This window comes from Ostrinia nubilalis, chromosome 19 (genome assembly GCF_963855985.1).
Source record: "Ostrinia nubilalis chromosome 19, ilOstNubi1.1, whole genome shotgun sequence".
NCBI lineage: Eukaryota > Metazoa > Arthropoda > Insecta > Lepidoptera > Crambidae > Ostrinia > Ostrinia nubilalis.
Window position 1 is genome coordinate 3,127,115 of NC_087106.1, and position 18,008 is coordinate 3,145,122.

At 34.8% G+C, this 18,008-nt stretch overlaps 1 protein-coding gene across 4 annotated transcripts in view; it reads right to left on the reverse strand.

Moving 5' to 3' along the window:
- The window catches only part of LOC135081058 (uncharacterized), a 28,259-nt gene extending 13,640 nt beyond the window's left edge, over positions 1 to 14,619 (reverse strand). The window contains exons 1-4 of one of the 4 annotated variants that reach the window (XM_063975775.1): positions 14,497 to 14,619; positions 13,968 to 14,058; positions 12,857 to 13,063; positions 7,979 to 8,182 (exon numbers count right to left, since the gene is read on the reverse strand). In XM_063975775.1, the coding sequence (XP_063831845.1) occupies positions 7,979 to 8,182; positions 12,857 to 13,063; positions 13,968 to 14,019 (463 nt within the window). In that variant the 5' untranslated portion in view covers positions 14,020 to 14,058; positions 14,497 to 14,619. Of the gene's footprint in view, positions 1 to 4,865; positions 5,010 to 5,218; positions 5,435 to 5,985; positions 6,418 to 7,978; positions 8,183 to 9,006; positions 9,298 to 12,856; positions 13,064 to 13,967 lie in introns of those variants that run through there. The other 3 variants (XM_063975776.1, XM_063975777.1, XM_063975779.1) reach the window with 3 other exon arrangements.
- Positions 14,620 to 18,008: the final 3,389 nt, after the last annotated feature.

Here is an 18,008-nt window from a genome sequence, read left to right on the forward strand (position 1 = left end):
TACGTAGTGTTGTGCGAGCTGAATTCCACTGTATCGCGTCGTAGCAAGACTCGCATTTATTTAAATCGTCTTGCGGAGTAATCCTTCTGTACCTGTACTATTACTTATTCTGTGTCTATAGCTTCATGGTCAGCACTTTGTTGTAGACCGCTAATTTATGACAGTTGATAGCGCCATCTATTAACGTCATCTGTAAACTTTAATTACGCATAGTGGTACCACCACAAAGTATAGATGACCCACGCTGAACTGTCCCACCAAACTCAATGACAGGGGGGCGCTACCATCGTTCAACTATATGGTTTCCAACATGGCAAAAATCGGAACCAGCGATCCGGTATTGACGGTGGCGCCCCACTGTCAATGTCATTCAGATTCATAGGACAGTTCAGTATTTTGGAACTATACTTTTTATATACGGAAATAGAGACACCTCTCAGCGGCTAAAAGTGGCAACTTTATAGGCGTAGCGCCCTCTGTATTATTTTTATGGGACTAGTACGTATTGCATGTATATAGAAATAAAGCCATAGTATTAATGTTTCTAATGATTCCTCTTATTTTAATTTAGGGGACATTAAACTAAACTCGACGTCAAATAAATCGCACCTCCCGCGACAAGCATTTTCAAACGTATGCATCCCCACTTCCCACCAATATTGGTACCATTTAAAAGCCTAGTTCTAACCTTCATTTCATTAAAGGAAAGGTTTTTACCCCAAAAATGTGTCTTTAGAAGGATCCAGAGTCACTTCTTCAAGAAATAGGTACTTACGCTAGAGCCAACTTTTATGGCTATAAAACTGTTAAGTTGGGTTTAATTGCTATCCATTTGTTAAAGAGGACACGTGAAATCATTATTTGGTTTTATAATCATAAAAATTGGTCTAATTGATCCCATAGGTGGGCCCAAAGTGAGGTATTTTTTCCAGTCACATTTATGGTATATGTTAATTAGAGATAAAACGGATATCCGGTAACTATCCGGCCGGATACCGGATAGTAACTCACTATCCGGCCGGATACCGGATATTAGTAGTGGCGTGTGAGGCGGGTCGCTACATTCCCTACAATATGGTCGAGTGAAGCGATGGCTGGTTCACACGTCATGTCTGTGAACAGGCGCTGCCTTCGGGGACTGGTCAAGACAAGATATACCTACCTTAAATTTTTTATCATAACAATTAACAATCAAGCTAGACAGTGGCACGGCACTAAATATAAATATATACAATTTATTTAAAACTACCAAACGGTTTTGTTATGGTGCCTTGCTTTTCTCTGAGTTTTCTTGCCTTGTCTCCTAAATAGTTTTATATCTGGCACTTAGCCAGAAGGATATCTTAGACTTGTCATGCTCACTAAAATGTCTCTGGGGTAGTGGCGTGTGAGGCGGGTCGTTACATTCCCTATAATATGGTCGAGTGAAGCGATGGCTGGTTCACACGTCATGTCTGTGAACAGGCGCTGCCTTCGGGGACTGGTCAAGGAAAGATATACCTGACATAAAATATATGTATCAAAACGCAACAATGAGGATCAGTACTGTTGTAGAAAATTCAATAAAACTATTATCTACGTTAATCTTTAAGACATAAGAAAGATATATCTTTTTGAATTATCCAAATCGGACCATTACTTACGAAGATATTAAGTAATAAACATAGGCCGTTTTTGCCGCTAAAAGTCAACGTACGCAAGGCCGCGTGACGTCACTATATCCGAGTCGAGCGCAGCCGGCGTACTATTGGGATGGAAAATATTTTTTTCCGGCTAAACTATCAGTTTTAGAAAAAAACTTTTAATAACATTTATTCTTCAAAATAAAGTAACCTATCGACCAGTAATTTTTAAAAATAAAAATGTTGAAAAATAAGTATTGCTGTGTCCAAAAACCACATTTTCATAGGATTCGATGCAATGCGGAGACGCGGTTGGGGTGAGTGTAACTTAATGATTGTTTGTATTGAACATAATAATACATAATATGATGCTAATACCCAGTTTCTGGCCTGGGGGGGGGATAAGTCATACCCAGCTTATAGCCTGGGGGGAGGGGCAAGCCTTACCCAGCTTCTGGCCTTGGTGGGAGGGGGGGGGGGGGGGGGGGGGGTAAGTAATACCCAGCTTCCGGCCGAGGGGGAGTCATACCTAGCTTATGCTTATGGACTGGGGGAAGGGGCTAGCCTTACCCAGCTTCTGGCTTGGGGAGAGGGGGGGGGGAGGGGTCAAGTCATAACCAGTTTCTATGGGCTGGGGGAGGGGCTAGCCTTACCCAGCTTATGGCCTGGGGGAGGGGGGGGGGGGGGGGGGGTCAAGTCATACCCAGTTTCTGGCATTTCTGGCATGGGGGGGGGGGTGTCATACCCAGCTTCTGGCCGAAGGGGAGTCATATCCAGCTTATGCTTATGGCCTGGGGGTAGGGGCAAGCCTTACCTAGCTTCTGGCCTGGGGGGAGGGGTCAAGTCATACCCAGTTTCGGGCCGGGGGGGGGGGGGGGGGGGGGTAAATCATACCCAACTTCTGGCCGAGGGGGAAGTCATGCCCAGCTTATGACCTGGGGAGAGGAGAGGGGCGGGGTAGTCATACCCAGCTTCTAGGCTAAGATTAAATAGATTTCCAGCACGGAGCGGCTGTCCTTTCCTGCAGCAGCTGGCCCGCCCATGGGAACGGCGAATAGATAGGTAGGTGCGTAGGTTTAACTCAGAAAAACTAAATAACAGGTAGGTATTGCGTGTACATCGAAATGATTTTCATAGCAATGTCTTGTAGCCTAGGCAGAGTGTATCTGCCTCAGCTATACCTTATTGTTAGAAGTAAATAAATTAATACTTATACATTTTTATATTTTACTTGGAAGAAGATATGACTCTAACAACACTTATGTACACTTTATTTGAATAAATCGCCAAATATACCACCGCGGAGACCCCAAATGCGTCTCTGCGTGCCATTGAATCGTATGAGCGTATGGATTTTTTGCGTTATTTTTCACAATTTCCATTTTTAAAAATTACCTATCGATAGCTTACTTTATTCTGATGAATAAATGTCATTACAAGTTTTTCTCTAAAACTGATAATTTGGCTAGAAAAAAATATTTTCTATCCACGCAGTACGCCGGCAGCGTTCAAATCGGATATAATGACGTCATCGTACCCGCGCCGGGCGGTCAGTGAACTTTTTTAGTAATTTGGCCATAACTTCGTCAATTTTTGTCGTAGAACAAAAATTTTTGCACTGTGTATTAAGGATTTCTTAGCCCTATAAATCTGCATTCACAGCTAAAAATCGAAATGATCCTCATTAACCTAGAAATTAGCACGGCACTAAATAAATATATTCAAAACTGCCACGCGGTCTAGTGCTAGATGGGCGTCTTAAAGGCCACCTTCTATCAACGGGAGCGCGTGGTAAGTAACTTGCTTCTGAATGTATTGTAACTTCCTACTTTTTATATTTTTAAACCGGCAGACAGTGGTGACTGAGTTTGTTGCGGCGCTTCTTCTCAGCACTTGCCAAATGTTTGTCTCGAAGCGCTGGTAGGGCAAAAAAAGAATGAGACATGTATACTATACACATTGTGACGCTCCTTAAGAGCATTTGACGATTTGCAAGAACTAATTTAATTAGTCTAAACAAATAAAGAAAATTTTGATTTTGATTTTATTAAAAAACTACGACATATTCCTATTAATAAAACGAAACGCATTAAAGTAAATGTCAATAAAATGGCTTATAATAATGACGGCTTTTATTTAAATTCCAAAAAGTTTCAAAAAAGCCATATTAAAGCCTTTCAAAAAACGAATTTCTTTTTCTGGGCTATTCACTCTAATGACAATACACAAATAGTAAATATCTGTTAATGTCGAAATATTGCCAAATAAGATAGGCGATCTTTTTTTTCACTGATGGTCTGATGTCATGATGCAGTTCAGTCAGATTACGCAACAAGTAAACTAATTTAATTTTCGCTATTCAATCACACACTCACGATGGCAACCGAAATCGCCGGAATTGATCTACCACCTAGACAAGTGGCAAAATCTGACATTCTATTCGGACGGATTCGATTTTCGAAAAGTGTGACTGGTCTAGTCTACTAATAGACCCACTGATCGCGTTCGAAGCACCTGTGCGGTGCTAAACTCGTCACGACATGCAACGAGACAATTGGCCAACTATACGGCCGCCGGATATCCGGCTATCCGGCCTAGCAGCTGGCCGGATATCCGGTATCCGGTATCCGGCCAAACAGCTATCCGTTTCATCTCTAATGTTAATCATTTATTAAGAAATTAAATGTTTTTCTTTAAGGATATTTATTGGGCTTTCAAATAACACCAATATTGTTGGGGCACCATGATTGTGTCAGAAGAAAATCGTGATAGTTCGCGTCGCGGAAGGTGCGGTTTATTTGATGTTGAGTATATGAAATGAAAACACATTAATAAGTTATTTCTTTTTATTTCTTTGGTCTTTTAAAACATTTTTTAAAATATTTTTTTGCTTTTATTTGCATTCTGTCCTCGTCGTTATGTTAATATTATTCTACACTATAAGAACAACAATATCTAATTCATTATCTAGAAACAACTTGCATTTTGTGATTAATATAATTACAAATCCATAAATAATATTGAGGAGATTTATAAACAGAAAAAATCTTTCAGTTTAAAAGCTACATTCATCCCCAGTAACATAGGCAATCTTTTAACCCAATGTTTCCACTGGAACAGGTACCACGCAAGTGTAACCGCAGTGAGTCACTAGTCTTTCATAAGTAAAATGGGCACAACTTGTTTTCAGACTAGAAAAAAAAATGTATGTAGAATCAAAATTTAAACTGTCTTTTAAAATACCTGCTAAAGATGCAGAAGTAGATGGTATGGGTGAGGGAACGGTGGCAGGCATAGATATAGCTGAAGTTGTATTTGTTGGAGAATTTTGCAATTGTCTCATAGGCCTTCTTTCAACAAATGAAAATTTTGGAATTGTGGTATGTCCTGAAACATAAAAAATTTACATAATGTAAATATAAATATAAAAACGTAATGACGTTTTAAGAAAATAAAACAAAAACAATAAATTTTATTCCGAAAATCTTTTTCTTTTTAATAAATGGTGGTGACACACCATTGTGTTGCACACAAAGTGCCATCCTTATATTTAAACTAAGACAATAATATAAACAAAATGTTTGATAAAGACTAACCTGGCATATTAAGAGTAGGCACTGCTAATATACTTAGCCGATTAAATCGGCAACAAAACTTTTGTTCAAAGTGCGAGTGACAGACACTGCGATGTTTATATATGTCTTCATTATCTAAGCCAATTATGTCACCACCAATTGAGAAAACCCACTGATTGAAACGCTCTCTATCCTTTGCTGGATTAGGGAATAAGTGTAATGATGTGCGATGTGAACCTGAAAAACAAAAAATAAATCATCAATAACCCTTATAACCATACTGTGCGGCCTGAAGTGCGATTGACACATCCTTATGATTGTAAATACCACATGATGAAACAGGACGCACCATTTGGTTATTACTTGCCATTTTCTGAGTTAGAAGGACAGAATTTAAACTGCTCAGTTTTATTATTTGTTTATCAGTTCGACAAATACAATTTTAAATAGCGGTCTGAGCACTAAGCGAATGCTTCTATCACAGTGGCCAAAAACTCAATTACCTTAAATAAATGGAATTACCATGTCATGGTCATTGGTCTTGTACTTTTTTTTGTTTTATTATAAGCCCAAAAAAGTTGACTTTAGAGGTAAGTACAAACAGCGAAACATCACTGTGACCTACTGTGACATAGTAGAATGAAATACAGCTTTTTGTACTAAATGTGCATACAAATAATAATAATTGGGCTTATCAGAATCAATTGAATAGAGAGGTTTGGATGAGTAGTTAAAGTTGGTTGGTTGTTTTGAGCATTATCTTAAAGAAAAGTTTGGTCTATACTTACTTTCTGAATCGAAAGAACACCCAGGAACACAACACTTATTTCTAGACATCGACATAATGCATAGAGTCCTGTCTCAATACAAAATAAACACTAAACGATTCTCTGTCTCAATATCACAAGAATGGAGTCCTGTCTCAATACAAATTAAACACTAAACGAGTCTCTTTCTCAACACACAATCACAAGAATTCTATACAGTCGCACTAACTGGAGGAGAATACTCTCAACTCGACAGTAGACACTGGAAAATAGAAATTTGTGATAGAAAATTAGAAATTCACTGCTTGTTCTTCAAAACAAAACAATGAATTAAATATGGCGGATGGCGGATTTGGTGGTGTTACCAGTTTTTTAAAACAGTTTAATACCGTAATTAAATAAATTAATGTTAAAAACGCCATTACATTCACTAAATAACAGAAAAAAATACCAATCACATTCTTGATTTTTTTTAAATAGCTGAAAGTTCTATTAAATACCTTAAATTTAAAAATTGGGTATTTTTTGTATGACACTGATTTACTTGAAATCTACCAAATGGTAAGAAAATCATGTGGATGGTCGCAGAAATAACACCACCACAATGAAATGCCCTGAGACTTCTTTTCTACAGGGTGGAATTTGTAATTCCACCTGGACAGAAAGTATTCTTAATACTGTAGATAGAAAGTTTTACTCAAAGAAAACATTCCTTTATTTTTGAAAAGAAAGAGAATTGCATTCAAAGATTTTCGAATTTTTTTAGAAAATTCACCACCATACCATACAATTTTCTGTAAATAATTAAAGTAATTTAAGATTTCATGTATTGCCTTTCATTTGATTTGTCAAGTTTGTTAGAGAGATTTCATCCTTATACTTAACCCTCCTTAACGATCGATGCAATAAAAATAAAAATACACGATGTATTTTTAACAAATAGTTGGTTCGATTCCCGAGTGCGTCAAGCAAATTTTTAGAAATCTTTGAATGCAGTTCTATTTTTTTTCCTAAATTAAGGAATGTTTCCTTTGAGTAAAATTTTATATCTACAGTATTAAGAGTACTTTCTCTCCAGGTGGCATTACAAAATTCCACCCTGTATACAATACCTAGGAATTACATACACTGCCTAGTTAAAGTACATAATTATTATTATAAAAAAACATGATAAATGTTTGTAAACTTATTTACTGGGCACATTTCAAAACTTCGGGCTGCTAATGAGTTTCTTACAGAAAAACCAACAATACTGGCCAACCTGGGAATCGAACCCAGAACCATGCTCCAACGAGACAGTTTAACTTGTAATTAGGTCATAAGTAAAAAAATTGCGTATTAAAGCAAATACAGACAAATCGGTGCATGTTACGTACACACTTAGAAGAGACACCTGCCCACCTGTGAAACTGTATAACAAGTTCCGCAATCGGACAATGCGAGGTATCTGGGAATGCATCTCGACCGCAGACTAACGTGGCAAAAACATATATGGACAAAGCGTCGTAACCATGTATGGATAAAACTTCTTGCTTCATTTTGGAAATAATGAATTTCTTTCAAATTACCAAACAATTAAAACAGCGCTAGATCGTTTATAAAGAATGTCTAAATCGCACTAAAGTAACGTGTACGGATGCAGTATGGTTAAGTTCAACATACCGAGTGTTATTTTATGCCACAATCGCGAAATCTTATGCGTAGTACGTATACATCGATGATATTTTGTATGTAAATAATTCAAAACAAAACTCTTTTTTTCTCTTAATTCCAGGAATAGATTTCAGTGTGCTTCGGTTTACAAATTAGTATTGGCCTGAGGAACAAAATGCACTATGGTTTCATTCTGGGCGACACTTGGTCCAGACCCTGGCACTATCCTTTAAGATCACCATCTATGTACACTTATGAAGCAATAAATGATTATGACGATGATGATGATGATAGATTTTGTTAATATTTTGTAACACTTGACAGTCATCTGTGTTATGGAATTTTATCAGGTAAATCTTACCAAGATGAAGTGATGGTACTGCTAGACAATTCAACCGATGACTACGGGTCCTATCCTTGTCAGTGAAATGAATATCACAGACAATTTTCTTCCTGTACAGTTTATAATCCTCTTCACTATCCAACTTCCCACCAGCAACACGAACCCAAGCCTTGAAACGGTCAGCATCCCTTTCCGGATTTGGAAAATTGTGTTTGATCTTTGCTGGAAAGAAAGTAATATTTTAATTAGGATTAATAGTCTTTATATCCCAGTTTTGAGTTTTCACTAATATTATTCTTGATATAAATGTAGGATACTAAAAATAATGCAATTAATATTAAATGAGTAATTAGATCTATAAAAGATTGACGTGATAGGCATCATTTACATGTCAATCTTTAATTTTAAGTGAATCCACATGAAGCTGATTATGTAATAGCTGTTTACTTAAACATTATAAGTACATAACAGTACAGTAGAACGCCGATTATCCGAATTAATTGGGACCGGGGTCGATTCGGATAATCGAAAATTCGGATAATCGGACATAGACTGGTAATAGAGAAAAACCAACTGTCACACATAGAATAAACTTTAATTAGTTTAACAAACACATATATTTCTACTTGGCGTTATTGTAGAACTGCTACAATAACGCTCAGTTGAAATATATCCGAATTTCAACAAAAAAATCAAAAATTACTTGGTTTTAATTTTTTATATCACTTTATATTGTTTAGGACTGATTCGGATAATTGGCGATTCGGTTAATCGGCGTTCGGATAATCGGCGTTCTACTGTATTTATAATCAGTCATTCTAAAATGGCTTAGGCATTTTATACACAAATAATATTAAGGCTAGTTTAATAATGACGTAAAAGCTCCGAAAACCGTAAATTGCCGTGTAATAGAGCGATTTTAGTCTTCACACCTAAGGTGATTTATGACAATAATATCTGCAAAAGTATCCCTTTTAGATTAGGTAGGTTCCTTGACAGTTATAGGACGGATTGGGATTGATTAAGATGCTGTTGATGATACTTACCGACTGGACATCCGAAAAAACATCGTTTGGGCATGATGCTATTTGTTGCGATACTACAAGCGTCTATATCACAAAGAAACAGCACAAACGAAGTCTCCGGGTCGCACAAAAACAATTGCACTGAATCACACAATATCTTCGGAAATTGTACACACACACACTTAACGGAGGAGAGGACTCAACTCAACGCGGATAAGCAGATTAATTTCCAGAAGAAAAGTACTAAAAGTCGAATTCTTTAGTTAGACTTCAGCAGAAACGTAAATAATTATTGCCAACTGACACTGCTGTGGTCACCATAGGTGGTCACTGACAATATCGCATTTTTTTTAAACTGTGCGTGCACTAGTGAGGCGACAGCGACAAAACCTCTCGTTAATCGCGAATATAATTATTTTTTTAGTATCTCCTGTTATTTAGCTTTATTACTGTTTTTATTTTATCAGGATATACCTCTTAGTTAAAAAGTTATTTATTACGTTTTCTTTACAATAAGAATTAAGAGATAAAAAATTCTATAAAAAATAAAAAAATGAAAATCTTATTTATTTTTTTGTGTCATGCTCTGGGGCGGGACCACCTTAACGTAGGTACATATAATATATACGAAAGAAATGTATAAAATATGTATATAATTGTAGACTTAGTTAAAAAAAATGTATATCTATAGTTTTGTTGTAAACATTAATTCAAAGTGGTCCCGCCGGAGAGCATACTCCCTAGCGGGACCACCTAGAAGATTTCGTTACTGAAGGTTTCTGAATTCGTTTATAAGACCATAAAAATGTATATTAAATGTATACAAATCTGCTATACTCAATTTTTTATTTGATTTAGTATAAACCGATTTACGGCAAATTTAAAATTTCCTTTCGGAACATTTAGGGGAGACTGGCCCAAAGCGGGCACCAAGAAAAAAACACATGTGAAATGAGAAGTGAGTGAGTGAAGCGAATCTCATGAGCATGAATACTATGTGAAATGGAATTTCCACAAAAAATTTCATCCCCTATTTTAATTTTACTCCCTTTTTTACCAACTTTAAAGGCAATATTTGTATCTAATCAACAGCCCATAGTGAGAGGACACGTTTCTGAGCCGTACCTATTATCATCATTGATAGCACACGCACACCTGGTTGTAGACTTTCGTCTTTAGGTACTGAGATATTTTGAATGAAAAGATGTTGCGTAGTTTACTGAATGCTGCCCAGCCGAGTTGGATGCGACGATTGACCTCTTTCTCGAAATTGAATCTACGTAGCTGAATCTTTTGTGCGAGGTAGACATATTGTCAACAATCTTGAGAATCTAGCTCCCAATCGAAACTGGGTAAGACGCAACATGGGCCTTATAAACAAGCTCAAAGTTGCAAGTCAGCTCTGCGTCCTATGTGCCCTGCCCATTGCCACTTCAGCTTGCTAATCCGTCGGGCTATGTCAGCGACTTTACTTAGTTCGTTTACGGATCTCTTCATTTCTGATTCGATGTCAAAGTCAAAGTCAAAATTTCTTTATTTGTTTAGACTAATAAATAGTTCTTACAAATCGTCATTTTGTTCTTAAGGAGCCTCTACATGTCTCATAATCTTTTTATACCAGCGCTTCGAGACCAACATTTGGCAAGTGCTGAGAAGAAGCGCCGCAACAAACTCAGTCAGTCACCACTGTCTGCCGGTTAATATAAATAAATAGAAAAAGCAGTAGTAGGTACATTTGATTCAGGAGCAGTTCACTGAATTTACCATGCATTCTTGTATGGTGTATCTTACAAGAATGGGTATACAAAATTGCGTGGTATATTAAACAAGGTAGTAACGTGCTAATATCTAGACTTACAGATTAAGATACTTAAATACTAGTAGAAATGACTCGCATTAATAAATTTGAATAACTTGGATTGACCAGTCCCCGAAAGCAGCGCCTGTTCACAGACATGACGAGTGAACCAGCCATCGCTTCACTCGACCATATTAGAGGGAATGTAACGATGATCTCGTAAAGAAACACCAAGCATAGCCCTCTCCATAGCACGCTGTGCCACTTTGAGCTTATGTCATAAAAACTTATTTCGTTTTGCATAATCTGTATGTTTTTTTCCTATTTTACCTTAAGGTGCCCGCTTTGGGCCAGTCTCCCCTAAATGTTCCGAAAGGAAATTTTAAAATTGCCCTAAATCGGTTTATACTAAATCAAATAAAAAATTGAGTATAGCAGATTTGTATACATTTAATATACATTTTTATGGGCTTATAAACGAATTCAGAAACCTTCAGTAACGAAATCTTCTAGGTGGTCCCGCTAGGGAGTATGCTCTCCGGCGGGACCACTTTGAATTAATGTTTACAACAAAACTATAGATATACATTTTTTTTAACTAAGTCTACAATTATACAGTGTGAGTCACGTTAAAGTGTACATATGAAAATAGATGAAACTAGACCTATTTTCATCGACAAAAAAGAGGTAAAAAATTTTTTGAGATTTTTTTTTAATTTTTTATAGAATTTTTTTTCTTCAAATTACTTATTGTAAAGAAAACGTAATAACTTTTAAACTAAGCGGTATATCCTGATAAAATAAAAACAGTAATAATGCTAAATAATAGGCGATACTAAAAAAATACATAAAATACACAAAAAATGCCAACAAATAATAAAAAATGATACTTTTTGAAAAAAATCTGCTTAAAAATTCGTGTTTTTTTGGTTATTTTATAAATTTCTCCAAAAAATGCCCCTATAACCGGTGGTTTTTATTACTTTGTATTATTTTCTATCGTATTATCTTTGTAAAACCAAAAATCGCATGTCTCTATCCCTATCACAACATTTGCTATGATCGTTTGAACAAAGGCCTGCCACAACATTATTCTCCGCTACAGGTAGAGACAATTTTAATTTTAACTAAAATGCTTATTTTACTTCGAAATCTTTTGTTTTTATTTGAAATCTAACTTGTCTTTATCAAAATTACAAATCTAGAGCCATTTTCAGTTTTGTTGTTAACGAAGCGTTGAATGGCGCGCCCGGAGAGGCTTAGTTCAAACGATCATTGCAAACGTTGTGATAGGGATAGAGACATACGATTTTTTGTTTTATGAAGGTAATATGATAGAGAATAATACAAAGTAATAAAAACTACCGGTTATAGGGGCATTTTTTGGAGAAATTAATCAAATAACCAAAAAAACACGAATTTTTAAGCGGATTTTTTTCAAAAAGTATAATTTTTTATTATTTGTTGGCCTTTTTTGTGTATTTTATGTATTTTTTTAGTATTGCCTGTTATTTAGCATTGTTACTGTTTATATTGTATCAAGATATACCGCTTAGTTTAAAAGTTATTATGTTTTCTTTACAATAAGTAATTGGAAGAAAAAAAATTCTATAAAAAATTTAAAAAAAAGATCAAAAATTTTTTGACCTCTTTTTTGTCGATAAAAACAGGTCTAGTTTCATCTATTTTGATATGTACACTTTAACGTGACTCACACTGTATACATATTTTATACATTTCTTTCGTATATATTATATGTACCTACGTTAAGGTGGTCCCGCCCCAGAGCATGACACATTTTTTTACCTTTTTTTCGTCAATAAAAATAGGTCTAGTTTCACCTATGTATTTTCATATGTGCACGTGCACTTTATCGTGACTCACACTGTAGAAAGAAAGAAAACTATTTTAATTTTGTTTACTTTTATTTTTACTGCTTTGTAAAGCAGTGCATTAGAATTTGTAGTAATTTTTGGAAACTTAATTTGCAAACTTTCAAACATATCTCATATTATTATCAGGGTGAATCAAATATGAATAGAACTAGGTAGATACTTTTCGTTGTTTAATTACCTGGTAAATGTAGTACTGGCATTGCCAATTGACTGAGTCGGTTTTTAGGATATTTATGAACATCCTCGAAATGATTATGACATACTCGTCTCTTAATAAAATTTGTTGTTGCATCCAATGTAGCTAAATCGCCATAAATATTTGCAACCCAGACGTTAAACTTTTTTGAATTTTTTTCCGGGTCAGGAAAGTTATGCAGTGTAACACCTGAAAAGTGAAAATATGGATAAAAATCAAATAACCATCAAGGTATTAATCTAATAACAAAAGGACATTTGCACTGCTAATGGATCAGTGGAAAAAACTGTTATTATGTAATAAAGAAAGATTTTCTCACTTTTGTGATACTACTTTTTAAATTAAGTTTTTATAAACTGTATTGTACAAAAAGCTTTATAACATTTAAAGCTGTGTAAAGGTTATTTGACTAATTTACATGGGTGACTGTGAAATGAGGGTTTTCGCGATTGAAAAATCCGCCAGATGGCAATACGTAGACGGGAGGTCCAAATGCTGCATGATTGGTGGATTTTGACATATCTGTCAATGTCATGTCAAAAATAACCAGTCATGCAGCATTTGGACCTCCCGTCTACGTATTGCCATCTGGCGGATGTCATTATGTCGTCTAAACACATTGATTAAAAATAATTTAACTAAAGTATGTGTCTCCTTAAACACTTGACATTGGCAGAATCACCGCGGCAATAAATCCGCGGGATAGTCCAAAAAAAAAAAAAAATAATAATAATAATTTAAAACCTTAGATTAATAAAACTTAACATAGTTAAAAATTATAATTCTAACAAAAATGTATACTTTAGCCTTCCTTTGCACAACAACAAGTACTACATACTGTCAACCTAGAATTATAAGATTTGATAAGTAAAGTTTTAGCGATTTGAACTTGATACCTTTACCCAAGACGTCCTGTTAATGTCTCCTTGGTAGGCAGTCCGACAACAGACTTCTTTTAGGACTCTTGTTACGTTGTTATTTATTTATTGTCATTTATTTGCCAGGACTACATTGCGGCTTATTGCAAGTGAATAAATAACAAATTAATAAATGATCTTTTAATCTTTTAAAATAATAATTATTAAAAACATACCATCATAAGTCGTTACTGAACAGCCAGGTACACAGCATGTCTTCTGGGGCATGATTCCAGTTTATTGAATTCACATTCACAAAACTGATCACTTTAAATAATTAATTAATAATAAAATAAATAAAAGTTAGAAATTCACAGCACAGTTTCACAAGGTCTTCGATTCCTAGATGCCGAGGAGGATACTCAACTCGACATAAAGATTGTAGCGTTTGCAAAGCAACAAGGAGCAACAGTAAGTTCAATTTAACGTAAATAGAAAAATACGAAACAACCAAATTTAAGAAATCGAACAAAATCACAAAGTGAGTGCGCAAGAGTAGTTCCAGATGAGAGAGAATGAAGAGTAGTCAATTTAACAGACAATGACACGCCGACTTCAAAAATATTACCTATACTTAAATAAATTTTATTAATAAATTTATGAAAACTAAAGAATTAAATAAAGTCTGATTCTTTAGAAATTTCCATAGGTAGGTACATGTAAACAAACACTTCAAGTGCACACAATTACACTATAATCACTTACGTTTTCATAATATCATACACATTATTTCACAAGCCCATGAACCAACATTTTTCTTATGAAAAAGCAATTAATATGAAATCTAACATTTAAAACAAATTAATACAAAAATATTTGGATGATGATTTTTTTAAAAATTTAAAATGTCAAAACAACTTTTGACGTATCTATGGAAAGGTGTTTTTTTTTTCCATAAAAATTTTACGACTTTGGATAAATATTACGGCATGGAAAGGTGTGTTTTTTCTCTGGGTGTGCCTCCGCTGCCGGCGCCGGCGGCTGATTGGGCAGCCGGCGCCGGTCGCTCATTTGGTAACCGGCGCCGGACGCTGGTTGCACACTGACTGTTACATTTCTAGGTAGGTATTTTTCGATAAGTCAATACTACATTAGGTAAAAGTATAATAATTTAAGTCCTCCTTGATAAGTTGGTTATTATAAGTCTTTTAGAGTTATTTTGCATCAAGTTTGTTTTTGAATTATTTTGATCTAATACATTTTGGGATATTATTAATCGCACATCAAATAACTTATCGTACATCAATTTATTTTCATCAATTTAAATAATTTTTACATCAAATAAATTATTTCATTGCAAATTAAAAAAATGTTTAACAAAACTACTAAAACTAGTACTAGAAATAATACGAAAAGACACATCAAAAGTGTGGGTACTACATTTTTTTCTCAAACACGCAACAAAAAAATTGTTTGATGTGCATAAATATTATTGTCTCATCAAATATACTAATTGCACAGCAAATTTACCAGATCGTACATCAGTAATACTCATACTCATCTCAATATAATAATATGCATTTTAAAAGTTGCTCAACAATAATGTCTCAAAATTTCTGAGAACTTGTTCGGCTAATTTAATAATAATTAAATCAAAATAATGTTCTTTGTATAGTATTATTTCTTAAAGTTGAACTGAAAATCTATTTTGCGTCTTTTCTAACACTTTATGCCGTTCAATAATGCAGTCCTGACGATCCACCAGACATGAGTCGGCGACTTTTCGCCGACAAACAAAAACGGTGACATGATTTGTTTGAAATAAGGCAGCCGACACCAAGTCGCCGGACTTGTTGTATTGTGTACAAGTGAGATGGATTTAAAAAATGCAGGATAAATGTTAAATGTACCTAACTGTCAAAAAAGTAAGTTAAAGTGACTTTTTTTTGGAATATCTTTAAAGATTTAACGAAAATATAAAGATTATATACGTTAATAATGTAAATTAACCTTAAATTACTGCTAAAAACGCATTTTAATAAAATTAAAAGGAATAAAATCAGCGATTTTTATTTCACAATTTCTGTTTAAAAAAAATACCTATCGATAGGGTATGTTATTCTGATGAATAAATATTATTAAACGTTTTTCTCTAAAACCAATAGTTTGGCTGGAAAAAAATATTTCCCATTTTCGTTGCATGGAATGAAACATAAAGTGGTCATTTCGACTAAGCCTTGACAGATTTTGCTTTGAAACTACTTGAGCCTTGATCTATGGCTTGTTGACTATAATCCTACACTAACAGCGCGCGCCCAAAGTTGCCCGTTCAGAAGTTATGAGGTTCCGAAAAATGAAAATTAAAGTAAGTAAAAGTATCTTTTTTTGAGTATGTCTTTAAAGATTCAACTAAAACATAAAAATTCTATACTTAAGTAATGTAATTAACCTTTCTCTTGTCGTCTTATCTAAAGAAAAGTCAATTTTACTTACTTTAATTTTCATTTTTCGGAACCTCATAACTTCTGAACGGGCAACTTTGGGCGCGCGCTGTTAGTATAGGATTATAGTCAACAAGCCATAGATCAAGGCTCAAGTAGTTTCAAAGCAAAATCTGTCAAGGCTTAGTCGAAATCGACCACTTTATGTTTCATTCCATACAACGAAAATGGAAAATATTTTTTTCCAGCCAAACTATTGGTTTTAGAGAAAAACGTTTAATAATTTATTCATCAGAATAACATACCCTATCGATAGGTATTTTTTTAAAACAGAAATTGTGAAATAAAAATCGCTGATTTTATTCCTTTTAATTTTGTTAAAATGTGTTTTTAGCAGTAATTTAAGGTTAATTTACATTATTAACGTATATAATCTCTATATTTTCGTTAAATCTTTAAAGATATTCCAAAAAAAGTCACTTTTACTTACTTTTTTTAAATTTTTCAGAACCTCATAACTTGTGAACGGGCAACTTTGGGCGCGCGCTGATAGCGTAGGATTATAGTCAACAAGCCATAGAACAAGGCTCAAGTAGTTTCAAAGCAAGATCTGTCAAGGCTTAGTCGAAATCGACCACTTTATGTTTCATTCCATACAACGAAAATAGAAAATATTTTTTTCCAGCCAAACTATTGGTTTTAGAGAAAAACTTGTGTAGCATTTATTCATCAAAATAACGAAACCTATCGATAGGTAATTTTTTCAAATAGAAATTGTGAAAAAAATCGCTATGTCCATAAATCGCAATTTCGATCCATAGACCATAGTGCGCCGGCAGCGCAGGCACTACTCCCAAAAAAAAACCTCACTATCCTAATCCCCATAGATTATGTATGGCACTATAACTGTGTCACTATCTCACTAACCAGCTGTCAAACATATGTAATCTGTGTGTCAAACTCTATTACTTTTTCTAAACCACACTCTTTAGTCTTTATTTCCATTTTCCAGAATTTCCAGTCGGTGCGTGCCTAACCAACCATTAAAATGTATTTATTTTAAGTGCTGAAAGTGTTTAGAACATTTCACCACATTTTTGACCTTATATAATGTTCCGTGATTGTCGTTTGCCAGTCCATTTCTCATTGTGTTAGTCTCACAGGTTAGTCTCTGACCTTCTTGCCTTCTTTAGGTATTCTGTTTAAAAAGTCGCTTCATGGAATGGAGAACCTACCTATTCCACAGAGCACGAAATAGACCTTTTATCTGGATTCTGTTCTGTTTGATAAATAGGTAATTAATTTACCAGGGCTGGGAATTTAGTTTGGGATCTGCGCTGGGTGTTGTGATTAACTACAAATTACAAAACCATCATGGTCGTGATCCCTAGTGTTTTAATTTATTTATTTACAACACAAGAATACTCGGTATCTTCGTAATACCTACTTTTCTTTCTATAAATAATTACTTTGTTGTTACTGCAGATAATAGTAGTCGGTCACAGTGTATAATTTATTTCTATGGTTGGCTGACTTCTTCTTTCTTTCTCTCAGTTATTGCCAAAAGGAATAAAATGCTTTAATTTTTCGTGTTTTTATGTACCTATCCATGTGCTTGTGTTCAGAAATTGAAGTGAATGGGTAGATACTTTAAAATCTGTGATTGAAGCTCATAGTTGTGTGGTCAGACATAGTTGTTTTTGTGGTTCGCTATCTTCTGCTCTTTTCAATTTCATGCCGATTACAACAGTTTGTCCCTATTCGCTTTGGCTCATCCATCCCCAAAATTAAGGTGATTCAATCCACTGCGATTGTTAGGGAGGATATTTCTTTTAT